At 44.3% G+C, this 19292-nt stretch overlaps 1 protein-coding gene across 1 annotated transcript in view; it reads left to right on the top strand.

Annotated features, from left to right (window-relative positions):
* XPO6 (exportin 6) overlaps positions 1–19292 on the top strand; it is a 99979-nt gene that overhangs the window by 40823 nt on the left and 39864 nt on the right. Inside the window, 4 exon segments of the mRNA XM_008685216.2 lie at positions 57–134; positions 9525–9978; positions 13263–13389; positions 18854–18963. Of these exon segments, the coding sequence (XP_008683438.1) occupies positions 57–134; positions 9525–9978; positions 13263–13389; positions 18854–18963 (769 nt within the window).

Consider the following 19292-nt stretch of genomic DNA (forward strand, 5'->3'; position numbering starts at 1 on the left):
TTTTCATAGGTTAGACTTCATTTCTCTCTTAAACTCAGTTTCTCCTTTCTTGATAGGTATCTTGGAGACTGTCTGGGACAAACACAGCGTCACTGCTGCCACCCCACCACCATCCCCGACCTCAGGAGAAAGTGGTATGGTCTGCCCACCACGTATGCTGTTCCTCTTTTTAAATGCAGTTTGGGGTGTCGATGGGGTAGCGATTGCTCACCTATGCCAGATACAGATGCTGATTCTTCCTCGATCTAGTTTTGGCCTTTCTGCCCATGTTTTCGGAGGAGCTAGCTCTGTGTAGATCTTTGTAAGGACTTGTACTTCCCAGTATATTTTGAACAACTTATGTTGTTTCTTCCTTACCCGTCAGAAATATGACACCTTTGATCTTCTGTCATCCCCCTCTGTCCCCTTCAGTTTATAGCTGTTGGTTGTCCCTTCTGGTTTGTTTTTTGATTTTTCTCAGATCTCATGGTGTATTGCTTATGCTGGGGTTGGCGTGTGCCCGTGGGCTTGACAGGTCTGCTGTGCAGTGACGCAGGGGTCAAGGTCGCAGGAGCTGGTTGGCTTCCTGAAAGAGGAGGGGGTAGAGGGAGGAAGAGGATGTGGAGGGCTTTCTTCCCTACTGGGCTAGGGGAAGATGAGATCCGTGTGCAGTAATCAGCATTGACTTTACATCGGTTCAGAATAATTTGATCATGCGTGGGCATATTTGCAGTGTCACTAAGTCGTTTACTGGTGGCTAATTAGCCACAGTTCTGTTAATACCTTTTTCAAAAGTCAAAGTGCAGTTCGCCTAAAAATGGCTACTTTCAAGGATAGCTAGAAAGAGGAAGTTGTGTCTGAGCAGAAACTTTGAGTTTCTGAATGCTTGTGTTTACACTGAACGATCACAGATGCTTTTCAAGTAGAGTACGTCCTGTGAATTGCACACATTTCTTCCTCTACTGTAAAGGTTGGTATGGCTGATGAGAAAGATTTCCCCATCTTTTCCTTTACCCCAGGAAACGGGCTGTTGAAATCAGACCCCTCCAGGCCTGAGCTGTTTCATGTAGCCTGTTGTTGTGAATAAGTGGAAGTTAAAATTCTTGCAGAGCTACTGTGGAGCTGAAATTACACCATGACGTTTGGAGGACAGCTCATAGTGTACTGATTTATTCCAAATTCCATTTATCATACTTGGATTAAAAACTGTTAAGAGAGTCATTTGTCATACTTGTTAGATTAAACACTGTTACAAAGTTTGAGAGTGTATTAAAAGCCGACAGGGATCTGAACTTTATTTGTACTTGGTAGCAGACTTTCATTTTCAACGTGGATACTTGAGATGACTTAGCAGATTTATATTTTGCAATATTTGATGATTAAAGAAAAAAATTGCAAATGAGGCAGAGCTTTGATTTTTATGAGTGTACGCTTTGGAATCTCCTGCAGTTTGGCTGATCTTAAAATGTGTCATTTCATTTAAATAATCGTTTGTGAAGATGAGTTCTGCTGGATCGCATTTGGTTTGAGGAAGGTGAATGCTGGCTTAGCAGCCAGTTTGCTCTAGTAAAACTTGTTTTACAGAGATCCTTTTCCAATGCCAAAAGCTGTGTTAACTGGCTTTGTTCAGCTGCATGTTCTGAGCAAACTCCGTTTCTACTTTGGTAGATCTCTTTTCCTGGAGGCCAGGTTGGGGACTATCAGATAATACAAATCAAAAATCTATGCTTGCCTCTCTGCTGCGCTGCGTAGGTTTTGTTGATGAGGCAAGGTAAAACAGTCTGAACTAACTCGACATTTCCATAAAAACAAAACCTCAAAGTGTGGTGCGTACTTCTTGAAAATGGCCTCTTAGGCACTATTCAAACATTTTTGAAGTCTTGAATTTTAGTATTTGAGAAAAGGCAAAATAAATGGAGACTGTTGGGGGCCTGGGAAGTGAAGGAGGCTTTTAAGCTGGCGTACTTCTCGTTAAAAACAATAGGCTTACACGTTCATGTGATACGCCTTTTTTGTCTTTATGACAGTTGCAAGCGAAGCTGTCAGATCTTGTTCCATTATTTGGACAGTGCTGATGATTTAATTAACATTTGTTTTGATGGTTTTGCTCAACTGCCTCTGTGCACTGAAGACGGCAAGTGAAGCAGTAAAACTTCTAGAAGATTGTTTAGCTTTAGTGACCATAAGCTCCCTGTTGTGGAGGAAAATCATTCTGAGAAACCTTAGTGAGTGAAGGAAACCCAGTGAGTAAACCAGATACTCCACCCATCCCTCCCCCCCACCTTTAGTCGGCACTCCCTGCCCGCCTCTTTCTGCCCCGTGCCTCTCTCTGCCCATGCAGCCCTCTGGCAGCCTTGTGGCTTTTGGCGTTTTTTTTCCTCATAAGCTTTCTGGTAACATCGTTTTTGGTCTGATCACTTTCAAAGAACAAAGGCCAGGAACTAGTGCCTGCAACGGCTACTCTAACAGTCTGGATGTAGAAAAAACTTTGGTGCTTGTGGTCTGCTTCTCAGAGTAGTTCCTCAAACTGTTGCCATATCTTTTAAACTTGCCTCATTAGACCAGAATCCTGTGAAGTAGATGATGGATTTTTTTGTTTTTGTTTTTTAAAGATTTTATTTATTTATTTGTTTGACAGGGAGAGCAAGCACAAGTAGGGGGAGCAGCAGGCAGGGGGAGAGGGTGCCTGATGCGGGGCTCGATCCCAGGACCCTGGGATCATGACCCGAGCCGAAGGCAGACGCTTAACGGCTGAGCCACCCAGGTGCCCCTAGATGATGGTTTTGTCTCTCGTTTACAAACAAGAAAACTGGGGTTCATGGCGGGGGAGTCCCATCGCCAGTACGTGTCAGAGCAGGGACGGAAACCCATCTGAGCCTCGGTGCGTGGTCTTCGTCCTAAGTTTGCTTTCTCTGCCACTCTCCGCACATCTGCCCGCCTCCTTCTTCCCCTGGTTTAGAGCCCTGGCTCTGCCACGTACTCTCTGTGCCTTCCCTGACTGCTGGCTTCCTGGGCTGTGAAAGGAGAGCAGAGGTCCTCTGAGGACTGAATGGGGGAAGACGTGGCTGTGCCCTCCGCACGCTGGGGCTGTGGCTTCCTGCTGCACTGGGGCAGCCTCAGCCCTCTTTCTTCCTTAGTCTCCTCTTGTCCTCACCTCTTTCTGCTGGGACAAGTTGGGGGGCAGGGAGGAGGCAGTGAACGAAATGAAATGGTGTAAGTAACTGAGATTCTGAGTTTGCTTTCGTCGTTCTGCGATGAAACATGAGACCCAGTCTTTCCCGTCTGCATGGCGCATCCTGTCGAGGGCGGATCTGTACATATACCGGCAATGGCAGGTTTCTGGGGAGCTCAGATGGTTAGAGACCAGTTTATACCTTTCTGTTTTCTCCCTGATTCTGTACATCGCAGGTCTTTGTGCACTTGCAAATCTTTTCACATATCCCCTTATAAGCTACTTGTAGGAAGATGGCACGGGGAGGGCCACTCAACTCCTGTGAGCTCATTTTCTCCCTCAGGCTCCTTGAATGGAGTCTCTCCCCATTTTGCTGGATTGAGGCTACAGTGAGATAGACCCTTCGTTCTCATTTGGGGCGAATTTTGCCCTGCAGGGGCTCTTTGGCAACATGGAGAAATACTTTGGATAACAGAACGAGAGGAGAGGGTACGACTGGCATCTGATGAGTGGAAGCCGCGGGTGCTGCTCAATATCCCACGATGCACAGAACAATAAAGAATTATTTATCCAGTGCCGAATGTCAGTAGTGCTGAGGTTGAGAAACTCGGAGTTAGTAAATGTAGAACTGAATAGAAAACATGAGATTTTAATAATAAAAAAAGTAAAAAAGCCAAAGGGATCTTTGCATGAATGCTTAACCCGTGTGGATCGCTTCCACCAGAGTTGTCCACGACCTCTTGGCAGGGGTTGTGTGCTGCCGCCAGAGCCGGGCCCAGTCTAGAGAAGCTGAAGTCGTCCGCAGGCGTTATTGTCAAGGTGTACTCGCTTGCGTAGGTAGCTTGTTCTCTCGGGTTTGCATTGGCATTCACGCTGCGGCATGAAGCAGAGTCCCTCTGTTCTGGGGAATTCCTTCCCATTTCCATTAAAATACCATTTTTGAGAAACTCTTTGTAACCCGCTAAAAGACTTTGGGGCATTTAAAATTGAATAAAATCATTTTCATTGAGAACAGCCTTCAGAGATTCTTGTTTTGAGGGGAGAAAAATAATTAGTTGTCTTAACCACTTAAATAATTTTTATCTTTGCATCACCCCGTTCAGCGTTTGCTCTTGTGCCTGTATCTTTCTGAAGTTGCGGTCGTGGCGTACATGCTGTTTTACTCAGGACTTCGGATCATGCATATTTTTCTGCATTTGAATATTAGCTCTCTTCCAGATCACTTTTCCTGGCTGCATGATCTTTCCTTTGACCTGCTTTTGGGGAAGGAGCATAGGCTTAGGGGCTAGATCTCGGTTTCCGTTTCAGCTTTACTTACTAGCTTGAGGAACATGGGGGAAATGCTTAATCTCTCTGTATCTTAGTTATTCTAACAGTTTGTAAATGCAGATAATACCTACCTTAGAGTTATGAGCATGAAATATGTCTGTAAAGTGCTTAGTGCAGCACTATGCGTGTAATAATAGCACTTCAAATGGGAGTTGTTCGTCACATAATTATTGTTGTTTTGCTCTCCACCCCCCACCCCTTTAGCAATCCTATTCTGGAAAAATTCTTCTAAGCTAAAGAGTAGGGGCAACTTTTTTATTTTGTTTTTGTTATTAAAGCCACAATTTTCTTTTTTCTTTTCTTTTCTTTAAGATTTTATTTATTTATTTGACAGAGAGAGACACAGCCAGTGAGAGAGGGAACACAAGCAGGGGGAGTGGGAGAGGAAGAAGCAGGCTTCCAGCAGAGCAGGGAGCTCGATGTGGGGTTGATCCCAGGATCCTGGGATCACGCCCTGGGCCGAAGGCAGACGCTTAGCTACTGAGCCACCCAGGCGCCCCCCACAATTTATTTCTATTTAAAAATGTTCAAGAGACTTTAAATAGGTCCAGGGGCCCAGAGTGTCCGGGTTTAATAAAAGATCATACTGAGGCGGTGTCTGTTGGTTCCTCCTTTGCTAAAGCCTCCATTTAATCCTGGTTGATTCTCTGTGCTGATAATTCTTCTAGTTGGGTAGTGGTGATTTCTCTGACTCTGGCATCTTCCATAAATGGCCACCAGTTCATGAATGATGAGAAAAGCAATGCCAGAAACCGCCACTGCCATTGAATGAGAGAAAGTTGTACATATGACTCGACAGCCACTATAGCAATTCAAGAATCACCTTATTAATCCAGTAACAAACTGGATAAATATTTGCAGACTGTACCTGAACATCCTTCTTGCAGTGCTCTTTGAAACCAGGTCCTCCGATTATCAGTGTGGGTAGCTGAGATCATGATGAGTCTCCTCTAGTGTTAAATGCAGCTCTTTCGGGGCGCCTGACTCGCCTTAGGTCATGATCTCTTGGGTCGTGGGATCGAGCCCATGTGGGCTCTTCTACGTTCAGTGGGGAGTCTGCTTGAAGATTCTCTCCCTCTATCCCTCCAGTGCTCTCTTTCTTCCTCTCTCAAATAAATAAATAAAATCTTTTTTAAAAAATGCGGCTTTTTTAGGACGGAAGCCGGTGAACACCTTACAAGATAAGATGTCAGGGGACAACTTTTTGATCTACTTTTAATAAATCACAAAAATCCTCATTTTAATGGCCGAGGAGATGAGGCTGAGAAAGGTTAACTAATCTGTTCGTGTTCATCCTGCATTAGTGTAAGGCAGGAGTTCTCAATAGATCTGGGGGCCCTGGAGGTCCCACAAGCCCTTTCAGGGGTCCCAAAGGTCAAATATGTCTATAAGAATACTAATACGTTGTTGTCATTTTTACTCCTTCTCTCATGAGTATACTGAATTGAACTCATTCAGATCCCACGTTGCAATTAACTTTTAAGAAATTACTAGTAGTGACATTTTTACATCGTATTAAAGAACAGCTATAGTCACCTAGGAAGTCCGCAGAAACGCATTAGTCTTTGTCAGTTGCATATCTGTATGAAGCTGTTTTCTCCATGTACTTTAGCGAAAACAGCATATTGCAACAGATTGAAGCAGATGAGAGAGTCTATCTTCTTTTAAGCCAGACAGACATTACAGAGATTTCCAAAAATGTACAAACAGTGCTACTCTTCTCACTTATTTTTTGGTGGCAAAATACATTTTCTTCATTTAAAAATATTTTATGCTAACATGTAATGCATTTATTATTTAAAATATTTAGAATATTTGAAAACTTCAGTTTTAATTTCTATGTGACGAATATCAACAGAAATAACCTGCATAAACAAAAGTTCTTTGGCATCCTCAGTAATTTCTAAGAGTGTGAAGGGGTTCTGGGGCCAAAATGTTTGAGAACCGCTGCTGTACAGCACAAAATACAGTGTAAAAATGTAGCCAGTATTCCACCACCCAGAAATAACACCATTCCAGGTGCCTCTTTATATGTAGTTATGGAGAGAGTAAGCTAAATCAAAAGACAAAGTAGCATCGTATACATTTTTATTTTTTTTTATTTTTAGTTTTTTAGAGATTGTATTTTTAAGTAATCTCTCTATACCCAACATGGGGCTTGAACTCACGACCCCGAGATCAAGAGTCCCATACTCTTCTGACTAAGCCAGCCAGATGCCCTCAGTTTTATTTTTAATAAAAACAAATTGCAGTTTTGCCTGAGTTTAGCAGGAGGTTTTAAAACAAAAAGAATTGCTTTTTCCACAAGGAATATTGGTTTGTAAAAGATACCTCTAGGATTAAGAAAAAAAAGATGAAAAGCCCAATTTCTTACTACATGTTTTAATTCCAGCCCATATATTTTGAGACTTCTTGTTGTGAAAGAAGAGTTAGCTAGCACACCCTCTGAGACTCGTACATATGTTTAGTCTTGAGTCTATATTTAATTCAGTGCTTGCTCTAGTCCCCTTGGCACAGCTGTTCCATTCCTTTAATTCTTCGTTTTTATTTATTGCTTTATTTGCATGGTTTCACTATTCAGTCTCCTCCTTAAGAAGAGTTTGTGGGGTGGGGTCGGGGTCCTGGGTGGCTCAGTCGGTTAAGCATCTGCCTTCGGCTCAGGTCCTGATCCTGATCCTGGGGTCCTGGGATCCAAGCCCTGCATCCCTACATCAGGCTCCCTGCTCAGCGGGGAGTCTGCTTCTCCCTCTGCCCCCCTCCCCCACTCGTGCACACATTCTCTCTTACTCTCTCTCAAATGAATAAATAAAATCTTAAAAAAAAAAAAAGTTTGTGGGCAATATATCATTTGAGTTTCTGTGTTTGAGTAGATGTCGTCTTCCTTTGTACTCAGGAGAGCTTTGGGTTAAGTTATTCCCTGCCCCAGCACTTGTGGACATAGGACCGCTGTTTGGCTTCTTGTGTACTGTGGGAAGTCTGAACGCGGTGTTTTCTCCCTTGTGTATGTGCTGTTTTTGCCTACATTTCTTCCTTATTCCTAAAATTCTTAGTATCGATTAGTCTTTATCATTTCTTCTTGGGGCAGAATAAGCCCCTTTCTTTTGTATACACACCTCTTTATTTCAGGGAAGTTTTTTTCTTGTTACAGGTTTGAATATTTGTCTTTTGTCCTCTTAAATCATTTTATAGCATTTTTGCAATCCCATTTCATTTTCTATGACTTCCTTTAGTCCGCTGCTTCTCAAAATGAAGCAAGCATGTTGGAGGTTCCTCAGAAAGTTCAGAATAGAACTACCCCATGATCCAGCAATCACACTACCGAGTATTTACACAAAGAATACAAAGACACGAATTCAAAGGGATGCTATGTTTATAGCAGCATTATTTATAATAGCCAAGATATGGAAGCAGCCCAGGTGTCTATCAATTGATGAATGGATAAAGAAGATGTGATATATATATATACAATGGAATATTGTTCAGCCATAAAAAAAATGAATTCTCGGGGCGCCTGGGTGGCACAGCGGATAAGCGTCTGCCTTCGGCTCAGGGCGTGATCCCGGCGTTACGGGATCGAGCCCCACATCAGGCTCCTCTGCTACGAGCCTGCTTCTTCCTCTCCCGCTCCCCCTGCTTGTGTTCCCTCTCTCGCTGGCTGTCTCTATCTCTGTCAAATAAATAAATAAAATCTTTAAAAAAAAAAAAAAAGAATTCTCGCCTTTTGCAATGACATGGACAGAACTAGAGAGTATAATGTTAGTGAAATAAGTCAGAGAGGACAGATACCATATGATTTCACACATGTGTAGAATTTCAGAAGCAAAACAAGCGAGGAAAGGAAAAAGAGGCAAACCAAGAAACAGACTCTTAACTATAGAGAACAAACTGGTGTTTACCAGAGGGGAGGTGGATGGGGGATGGGTGAAATGGGTGGTGGGGATTAAGGAGTGTACTTGTGATGAGCACAGGGTGATTAAAATAAAAACTTAAAAAAAACACGTAAAAAAATTAAGCATAAGAATCACCTCTTGGAGAGTGTGTAAAAACAGGTTTCTGGGCCAGCGCCCCTCCAGGATCTTCCACAGTACATGTGGGGTGGGGCCTGACAATTTGTATTTCTGACAAGCTCCCAGATTGTGCTGATGGTAGACCTAACCTCATGTAGCCCAGTAGTTCTCAAAAGTTTTAGTCTCTGGACCCATTTATTCTTTTTTTAAAATTGAAATATAATTGACAATATATTTCAGGCGTACAACTTAATGATTTGATATGTGTTAAATGTTGCAGACTGATAGCAAGAGAAAGTTAACATCCTTTACCACACATAGTTAAATTTTTTTTTCTTATGATGAGAACTTTTAAAATTTACTCTCCTAGCAACTTTCAAATATATAATACGGTGTTGTTAACTAACTATAGTCACAACACTACATGACATCCTCAGTACTTCTTTATCTTATAACTGGAAGTTTGTATCTTTTGACTCCCTTCACCCATTTTGCCTACCCTGCCATCCAGATCCCTTTATTCCTAAAAATTATCGAGGTCCTCAAAGAGCTTTGTGGGTTATATCTGTTGATATTAACACTGGGAACCTTTACATTGATTCATTTAAGATTTTTTTTTTAAATTTATTGGAGAGAGAGCGAACATGAGCAGGGGGAGGGCAGAGGGAGACACAAGCTCCCCGCTGAGCAGGGAGCCTGATGCGGGACTCGATCCCAGGACCCCGGATCATGACCTGAGCCGAAGGCAGACGCTTAACTGACAGAGCCACTCAGGCGCCCTACGTTGATTCATTTAAAAAGAACTGTGATAAACTCTACATATAAACAAATGATATGTTTTCATGAAAAATACATTCTCCAAAGCAAACAAAAATTTACTGAGCACCGAGGAGTGTGAGTGGCTTTATTTTACATTTCTGTAGGTCTCTTTAATATGGAGCTTAATGAAAGATGGCTTTTGCTTTCTCTCTGTTGTAGGTAAATGTGTTTGTAAGAGACTCGATAGTGTGTATGTTAAAAGCTTTTTGTATTTCCAGGTGACTTACTGAGTAACCTGTTGCAGAGTCCTAGTTCAGCCAAACTGTTGAACCAGCCAATCCCCATCCTTGATGCGGAGAGTGAGTATATCTGTTCCCTGGCCTTGGAGTGCCTGGCCCACCTCTTCAGTTGGATTCCTCTGTCTGCCAGCATCACCCCATCCCTCCTAACCACCATCTTCCACTTTGCGCGCTTTGGCTGTGACATCCGGGCCAGAAAGATGGCATCAGTTAACGGCAGCAGCCAGAACTGTGTGTTGGGTCAGGAGCGCGGCCGGCTTGGGGTCCTGGCCATGTCCTGCATCAATGAACTCATGTCCAAGAACTGTGTGCCTATGGAATTCGAGGAGTATTTACTACGTATGTTCCAGCAGACTTTCTACCTCCTGCAGAAAATCACCAAGGATAACAATGCTCACACGGTGAAGAGCAGGCTGGAAGAACTCGATGAGAGGTAATGAACACAGGTGTGGAGTCGGCCATGTCCTGAGAAGGGGCCGTGACTGTGTATCGCGGTGTGCTGCATAGTGTCTGTAATCCTCTTTGGTTTCAGAGTGTGGGGCTCCTGACGAGGAACGGGCAGGTAGGTGTGTACCAGTAAGTCTGAGCTTAGCCGGAAGGGCTAGGGTGGCTAGGGGGCTGAGTCGAGCTGGGAAAGTGACTGTGGATTGTGTAGGTGTGATGTCTTTTCGCCCTTCTGCCTCCTGTGTCCTCCCTTCCGCCCTCTCCCCCGCCCCGTCCTCACGATTCGCCTGCAGGTCTGAGGTGGCGCAGGAGCCCAGTCTGCTGCTCGTGCGTAGCCAGGAACGTGAGAGGAGGCCGTGGAGGTACAGGAGCTCTACTCCCCCCTTTGCACTTGACGTCGCCCGTCAGTTTTTATACTTTTTCCAAGTGGAATTGTGCAGCGTAGAGGAATGTTGTTCCTTTCAGCTTCGTACAGATGGCACACTGCCAGCCAGAGAGAGAGGTGTGAATAAGGGCACGCATTAATGTGGCACGTGACACACACGTGGGTTTCTCTGTTCCCTCCCCGGGAGTGGAGCCGAAATGACCTTGCTTTTCTTTCCGAAGCGCTCCAAAAGACGACTCCACCACGGGACCCTGAGGCGTGGTCCTGTGGGTGATGTCATTGATCTGTCCTACAGCTTTCCGTGATGCGATGCCACTGTCGTGTACAAGCTAGAGGGAGCATTGGAAACTTACACGCAGGCGGATAAATCGTATTGAGTTAGAAAATATTTATAGGTGGCCAGGCAGCAAATATTGTTAATATTGTAATCCATGTTCCTTGGCTTGTTTTTTGTTCTTAAGTGACGCAGAGTTAAGGCATTTTCCTTTTCCTTAGAGTAAGTAGCAGAATAAAGTCGAGTGCTTAAAGACCGTCTTAGTGCTTTTTAAGTTTAGCAATTTTATTAAGGGTTTTCTAAAGTTAAAAATGTGGATTCATAAGATTTTTTTGGTTTGGTTCATTGTAAACAAGCGTCGTGTGAAATTTTCTTTGTATAATCACAAAAGAGCTCATCCGTATGGTGATATGTTGGTTTTATTTTTCATTATTTTGTAATAGCTTTCTCCATGAATGCAAAGGCATCAGTATGCAAACACACAATTTTATATCCTTTCTAGCTTTGGTTAAGAAAGGCTGTATTTTCATATGTTAACAAAAAGTCCAGCTGCTCGCACCAACTGTCAGGTATCCGTTGTTTTGAGTTTTACTTGTAGCACACTGTTCGTGATGGCTCACGTTCGGGCGGTAGAGAAATGTGCTCACGGGGTATCCGTGTAATGCTTCTGTTACGTGTAACTTTTGTGCTTTTGGTTTTATATTTTAATCCTATGCTTCCTCTTGCCCTGAGAAAGCTGAGAGGTGCCCGGAAGCAGAAAGGTGACCTGAACAGTACTGTGTGCTTGCTTCCTGGCTCTGGCCCCCTGCCCACTAATTCTAAACAGCTAAGTCCATTCTCAGTTGTTTAGGAGCTTCTGACCCAGGGCCTCTGCTCCTCTTCTCCTCTAGTGCCTGTTTCTAACCTTCCACTGCTCATTAGCACCTGTACCAGAAGGTGGGCAAGGGAAAGAAAATGAGGTGAAATAAAATCAGAGTTTCAGCTACCGAACGGCCCTTGTCTTTATGCTTCAAAAATTGGGTTGGAGAGTAAAATAAAATGGAGGCAGTGCGGCATTTACCCAAGACTTCTCTTTATTTTATGGGTGGCGGGGAATCGAGTGCGTCTTCCTAATGACGGCTCTGAGTAGCCACAGCAAAAGATCATGTGAGAAGCAGAGCGCGGAAGGAGGAGCTCCCGCTCTTGAGTAGTCACGATCCAAGGCATCGGAGAGAAGGCTCCTCGTACTTGACTCTCTCTAAAAACAGTCGATTTGAATGCCTTACTGTGTTTCGAGGGTTTGGTCCCATGATCCACAGAGATGGCCATTCCCCTTATCAAGCAAATTAAAGGTTTTTGTTTTTTTTTTTTAAACTGCAAAAAAGCTTACACATGTCCGTGTTAGCTACTAGCCGTGTGGAGGTCAGCTAGGTGGGTTGGCTGCCCTCAGGGTGCTGGGTCCCAGAAACGGTTAGGGGACATTTGATTTATGGGTCGATTTTGCTCTTCTGAGTAGTAGTCTTTTTCTCCTCCTTTTATTATTTTGCATAATCTTGCTTTCCAAAAAAACAAAAAAACAAAAAAAAAGCTTTTTGAGCGGTGAGTTTCAGAATTGCCTGTAGCCATTAATTCATTTTTGACTAAGGCCTGTAGTGAGTCTTTATCTTTGCTTATCGGTCTCTGAAATGTGATTTATGGGGGTATGTCCATCTCATTTTCTAATCACCTTTTGGTATTGAGGGGCTTACAATGACAGTTTCTGAAATGTGAGAGTGATGATGTGCTGTGTGTTCAGTAACAGCAGTCTCTTATCCTTGCAGCTGGGACCCACACTCCTCTGGGAAATGATACTGTGAATACACATGAATTGGGGAGTCACTGTGCTGTGAAAGGAAAGAGCACTGGCGTGGGAGTGGATGGGGGTCCCACTCTGCCGTGAGCTGGCTCAGCGACCTCGGGGCGGGGGGGGGGGTCACTGTATCTCCCTGGGCCTCGTCTGGCCAATGAAGCACCAGACTCCGTTATCCCCGAGGCCTGTCCAGCTCAGGCCTCCCTCCTCCCTTATTTCTGCAATCACTTTCAGAGTGCACTGGGGTGTACTTGTGTTTAATTAGCACTGGGAGCCAGAGGGTGGGGGGAAGAATGCGCATTAGGTTGCAAGCCTGCATATACTTTACCTGGATGCCATGCCTTTGGTCTAGCCTTGTTCTGTTTTTGTTCTTAGCACATTCATTTTAGTATTTTGGCCTCTTAGCAAAGACAACCAGCCTTCCAGACTTAACACACTGAAATGATGTACGTGCTCTGCCCATTGGCTTTCTAGTCCCATGTCCTGTCCCTTGAACTGGGTCGTAACGTGAAGGAGTTAGAAACCGTGAGAGCGCTAGTTGATAAGATGCCTTAATAGATAGTGTCTGAGGATTAAAGTTGCTTTTCTGCTATGTTTCAGGTGGTAATGGAATGAAGGGTTGCCTGACCTGTAGGTAATTGTTGTAGGCCTTTCTATTTTTAACTGAAAATATATTTTAAATCTGTATAGTTCTGTACTGAAAGAAATTTGGATTGAATTTGAGTTTTCTTCCAGGGAGGTGGCTGGGATTTTGAGAGTCACCCTTCGTCTTCTTGTCTTACTTAGCTACATCGAGAAGTTCACTGACTTCCTGCGGCTCTTTGTGAGTGTCCACCTGAGAAGAATCGAGTCCTACTCCCAGTTCCCCGTGGTGGAGTTTTTGACGCTCTTGTTCAAGTACACGTTTCATCAGGTAAAACACCAGAACTGCGCATCCTTTCCCTCCAAAAAAAGTCTGCTCTGTTTCTTTCAGGGGAGAGAGCTTCTTTATTTCCCAAACATTTGTATAGTGCTTACTTGGTGAAAATTAACACATGTATCCTTTATAACAACCCTTTGAGGTGGGTATTATTAACTGTCTCCATTTTCCAGAATAAAGAAACCGAGGCACAAAGAGTCACTTGCTCAGGGTCATATAGTCAGTAAGCGATGGGGCCAGGATTTGAACTCATAGAGTCTGTGTTCTTAACCACTGTTTTGCTGGGGAAGCAAAAGATGGAAATAGACTGAAATAAGGGCCTTTAGTTCTATTCCATAACTGTCACTAAAACTTCCTGCAAGGAGATTTTAAGTAGTGAAGCTCTCAAGAGTTAACGTTTTGGCGGATCCGAGTTTTGCCCCCATTCAACAGACACTTTTTGAGCTTGTCTGTATATTGGGGCTAGACATATAATCCTTACAAGCAAAGTCCGTGTCTTCATTGAGTTTACATTTTGTGACCCAATGTCTTTTATTTATATATATGTGTGTGTGTATATATATATATGTATAGTATTATATATGTATAAATATATATATATATTTTAAAAGCTTTATTGAAGTAAAACTTATATTTTACAAAATTCACCCATTGTAATTGTACAGTTCAGAGATGTTCAGTTTATAGACTTGTGTAACCATCATCACAGTTGGGTTTCAGACCTTTCTATCATAACCTATCCCACGTGCACATGTGTGTATATGATTTATTTTTTAATTCCAGTATAATTAACGTGCAGTGTTACGTTAGTTTCAAGTGTACAGTGTAGTGATTCAGCAATTGTATACATTACTCAGAGCTCATCCTCTTGTGTCTTTAGAATAGGTTTTTATTGAAGTAACCCATACAGAGAAGTGCACAAATTATACATGGGCAGCTTGGTGAATTTTCCCAAAACAAACAAACCTGTCACTGCCACCTTAATCAAGAAATAGAACATTACTGCCAGCACCCCTGTATCCCTTCCCAATCACTTCCCCTTCACTTCTCCCCATATGTAACCCCAACCCTGCCTTCAGTGTCCCAGATTAGTCTTGCCTGTTTGAGACTTTTCTAAGTGGAAGTATCCAGTATGTATTTTCTGGCTGGCTTTTTCATTCAGTGTCCCAACGTTGGTGAGATTCACCTGTGTTGTGTGTGAAAGTAGTTTGCCCTCATTGCTTTATAGTAAGTCGTTATCTCCAAATCCATTCCATGGCTGATTTGAGCTGCTTTGGGGTTTTTGGTGATCCTGAATGCTGTTGCAGTGGACGTTCTCTTGCATGCTTTTGGGTGTCCCTGTGGAGCTCTTCCTGTTGGTGTATCCTGGCGATGACATTACTGGGTCAGTGAGGACATGTGATTTTATAAATAGACTTTTTTGGTAGTTTTAACCACTTAATGTTGTAACTTAATGGGCTGGAAGAGAGACACAGATCTAGGCTGGGAGGGGTGTGTGGATGTGGTTGACGGTATGGTGGTGAGCTAGGTTTTCTTGGGGCACATGAAAGTAAGCGGGTAGTGGGTAAGGGTGACCTGTTCCTGGGAGCAGCGGGGAGGGTGCAGCGGAGAAGGGAGGACCAGGAGGACCAGTGTCCGGAAGTCTGGTAGAGGGGCCAGTAGGCGCGGAGCTAGAAGGGCGGCACGCTGAGCTCACCAGACCTAAGAAGGAGTGGAAGAGGTGACCGGATGTGGGAGGGTGAGGAGGTAGAACAGAAGCATTTGAGGTGGGAACATTTCGAGATGGATCCAGAGAAATGGATCCAGAGGGGACCAGGAAGAAGGGATTTGGTAGGTACCTTAGAGTAAGTGTAGCAGAAAGAAAAGAGATGAGGAGCCAGTGCTGAGGTCAGAAAGAAGGGGTTCATTTGGGAAAATGGAATGAAAATGTTTTGCTCTGTGTGTAAAGTTTTCTATCTGTCCTTTATATGCCGTATAGAAAAAAGCTACATAGAAGTTGTTTTTTTTTAAAGATTTTGTTTATTTATTTGGCAGAGAGAGAGAAAGCATGCACGCATGATCGGGGGAGGGGCAGAGGAGAGGGAGAAGCAGGCTCCCCACTGAGCAGGGAGCCCAACGTGAGGCTCGATCCCAGGACCCTGAGATCATGACCTGAGCCGAAGGCGGACACTTAATGACTGAGCCACCCAGGCGCCCTCTAAGTAGAAGTTTTAAAGTTTGCAGGTCTCATGCCTACTTCTTTGGACCTGGACCCAACAAACAGTTCTGTGTTTGAGCTCTGGTTATTTCTATGAGGCCTGTGTCCTTGGACCAGTCTTCTTAACGTCCTTAGCTTTAGTCTCCTCACCTAAGGAGATGGACTGTGGTAGGTGCCTTCACAGTCTGGCCCAGTGTTCGTCATCTGTGGTCCCCTCTCCAGAATCCTGTGTGTTCATTTTCCGTTGAACTCATAGTGGTGGTCTTACATATTTATATGTGTTATATTTATATACTGGGAAAAGAAATGGCTATGGTCATGAGGCAAACAAGCTTCTTTCTTCCTCCGTTAGCTGAGGTCACCATCAGCTCCCTTGTCCTCTCTTGGCCTCCTGTATGAGGACCTTCCTTTCTGGGCGCAGGCTCTTGGACTGTGGGAGTCGGTGTCCTTTGAGGTCCAGGCAGAAGCAGATGTGAGCATCGGGCAGAGGAGCAGGAAGCTGGAAGGTGCTCTGTGCAGTTTACTCCAGGCTGGGCCGCCCTTGCCTGGAGAGGCAGAGTGGAAAAAAGATGGCAGGGTCCAGTCCAGGATCAGGAGCTGGTGGGAGTAGGGGAGTTCTTTGGGGTAAGATTTAAGAATAAGAGACGAAGTGCTCTCAGAAGATAGCTTTAAGTTCTCATCTATTCATTAACAGTGTGATCTTACTTTATCATAGTTTAGTTATCTGTGAAGCGGGAAAACGTTCTTTCCTCTTGTCTAGAGGGTCATGAGTGTATTTAGGTGCTCCTGCCTTTTGTTTCTAAAGTTCACGGAGGGGTGCCTGGCTGGCTCCGCACTAGAGCATCTGACGCTTAATCTCAGGGTCGTGCGTTCGGGGAGCCTCACGATGGGTATAGAGAGGGCTTAGAAAAATTCGTAAGAAATTTTAGTACTGGTCACCATATATTGAAAGATTAGTAATAAGACAAAGATGGTGTTAGTATCTTTCTGTAACTCTTTCCTCTCTCTTGTTTTTTTTTTCCTACATTTCTTTTTTCACCGAAGTATCCTACCGCAGTGCCTCCAGCCCCTAGTGCTCAGCAGGTGTTTGCCTCCACCATTGCTGTCCTCGCTGAGGTGTCCCTAGAAGTATCTGATTTCTGTCTTTCTGCTCCTTCTTTTACCACATCGTCGCCAGGTCCTTCTTGGTCTTGCATTTTTCACCTCCCTCCCCCCCCCAGCGCCACCTGCCTGTCCTTACAACAGCGCCAGGGGTGGTGTGGCACAGGGGGGAGGGCTGTGGACCAGGAGGCTTAAGTTCCACATTCTAGTTCTCTTTCTGTTCCTTATCTTGTCACCTTGGGCAGGTGACTTTTCTTCTGAGTCTTGGTTTCTTTATCTGTAAAATGGGAAGAAGAAAAACACCTGTCCACTTTCCAGGGCTGTTGTGAAGATCAAATAGACCAGTGCAAATAACCACTGTCAAGTGCTTGGAGAAGGGTTTATTCTATTTCTAGAACAAACTTGTCAGGCTCTTCAGTGAGTAATCAGCCCTGGAGTGTGAAAAATAAATCTGGGTACAGGTACATTTTTAAAATGAGCTTGTGAGGGTTCTGCAACACTGGATGACTCCAGAAGTGCAGCCGGCCTGTCATCTTCATGAGCCTAACGAGCTGTAGCAAGCAGTTGTCGGCAGTGAGATCACGGGCAGCACACGAGGCCTCACAGTGGGGCCTGCAGGTAGGGATGTGCTCAGGTTCTGCAGAGGGTGTACTCGCCCACTTGGTGAACCCTCAATTCAGAGGCATGGGAGGACGAGTGTCGTTGTAAAGTACTTCGACATAACCATAAACCCTGGGTTTGCGTGGTGACTTTTCCCAAAAGCACTTCCATGTGCATCTGATCAGTTGTGTTCTGTGGAGGGGAAGGTGGGTGTTTTCAGATCAGGGAGGGGCATCTGAGTGACCGACGCAGCCAGGAAAGAGTCCATCTCCTGGCCACAAGCTACCTGTCTTATTTCCACGTGGCTTACCGTTTTTCTCCTTATTCTTCTGGCTCATTTCATGTCGTGGACATCCTGGGTTTTGCAGAGGATGAAGTGGAGACAGGAAATGGTCATTTTGTTTTCTGAGGCTAGCCCTGTCAGTGGTCCTTACTGAGCTGTGCATTCCGGTTCCAGGGCGCCCCTGTGGGTTGTGAGGTTGGACTCTGCCCACGTCTGCCCCAGAAAGAGTTCGTTTTTCCATCTCAGACTCAGCCTGGTACAGAACTCCCATCTCATGCTACCACCCAAAGCACGAATCCCACATATGCCCTTCTAAGCCTCTGGATTTCTTTGTAGATCCGAAATGGAAGGAAACTGCTCCTAGGAGACGATGGTATTATTTCTTTCCCTGCCTGATCCTGCCACCAAACACGGGGCTCCACGAAGCAATCACAAGTAACACCAAAGCTCTCTTGGGGGTAGCAAGAATTTGAGTGGATAGAGAAGGGATTGGGGGCCCCAAGTTGAAATCGAATATGTGTGCGAAGGACTAGATTTTGGAGAACATAGTGCCAGGGTTTTGCATGAAGTAGAACCTCAAGGCTCTTGAGAAATCAGAGCCCTAGGACCCTACAAAGACTCGCTCTTCTCTTCTTTCCTCACTTTGTCTTTATCAGCACCTGGTTAGAGATGGCTGTTAGCCTGTTGGACACCCCTCTTTCTGCAGAGGAGATAATGCCTTAGGGTCAGAATGAAGCTCATTTTCAGTCTGTTCTGTAGGAAGACTGCAAACGTTACTCTCCTAACCTTCAGATGTGTAAACTTGTCACCTTTGGAGCCACTGGGTTTTTGGTTTTGTAAGGGTATGTAGTGGAAAGAGCATTGGCTGGGCGTAAAGGGACCTACTCCTACCCCTGCCCTTGAGTAAATCATGTCTCCGGATCTCAGTTTCTTTTTCTCTAAAACAGATTTGAATTGGGTGATCTGTGAGAGCCCCCTCCCCCCCGCCCCCAATCAGTCTCGGATTTAAAGATTGCATCTGCTCAGCTTATTTTGTAATTCAGTTTGTCCTGCATAGTGTCTCCCTAATGATGTGTTCACGGCACCCTTGTCTTGTTAGCATCACCAGGGCCCAGTCGTGAAGACCATCCCACAGACACCAGTTGCGGTTACCAGGAAGCGGAGGGAATCTAGGCTTATGGTTGTACCATTCTGGTGGAAATAAACACTGGTGGGTCTGTTTCTAAGGAGGAGTCGCATTAAGTAATTTCATTGTCTGGATTTCTTTTGCATCATAGCCTACTCATGAAGGTTACTTCTCTTGTTTGGATATCTGGACGCTCTTTTTGGACTATCTGACAAGTAAAATTAAAAGCCGTCTCGGAGACAAGGAAGCAGTTCTCAACAGGTAAACCCCAGAAACATTGGTAACTAGAAATAGACAGTTTTGCCAGTTTTTCCTGTGGCCTGAAGGGGTAGCCACGCAGCCACACCTCTTCAGTGAGACTGGGTCACGTAAACTGGTTAGGTAGTTATGTCACTGTGCGTTTTTGTGTTCTTTTTCCCCCTTTAAATATCTCATTTTCTTAAAACATTTTTTTTTCTGATTAATAGAGTAATTTGTATTGTTAATGTTTTAGGTGTGACAGTGTTTTCATGGCTTTGTTTTTAAATGGCCCTTATTTTAGAGATGAAAACCTGAAGTATTTATTGGATGGAATGATATGACATCTGGGA

Source organism: Ursus maritimus, unplaced genomic scaffold, assembly GCF_017311325.1.
Source record: "Ursus maritimus isolate PB19 unplaced genomic scaffold, ASM1731132v1 scaffold_2, whole genome shotgun sequence".
NCBI lineage: Eukaryota > Metazoa > Chordata > Mammalia > Carnivora > Ursidae > Ursus > Ursus maritimus.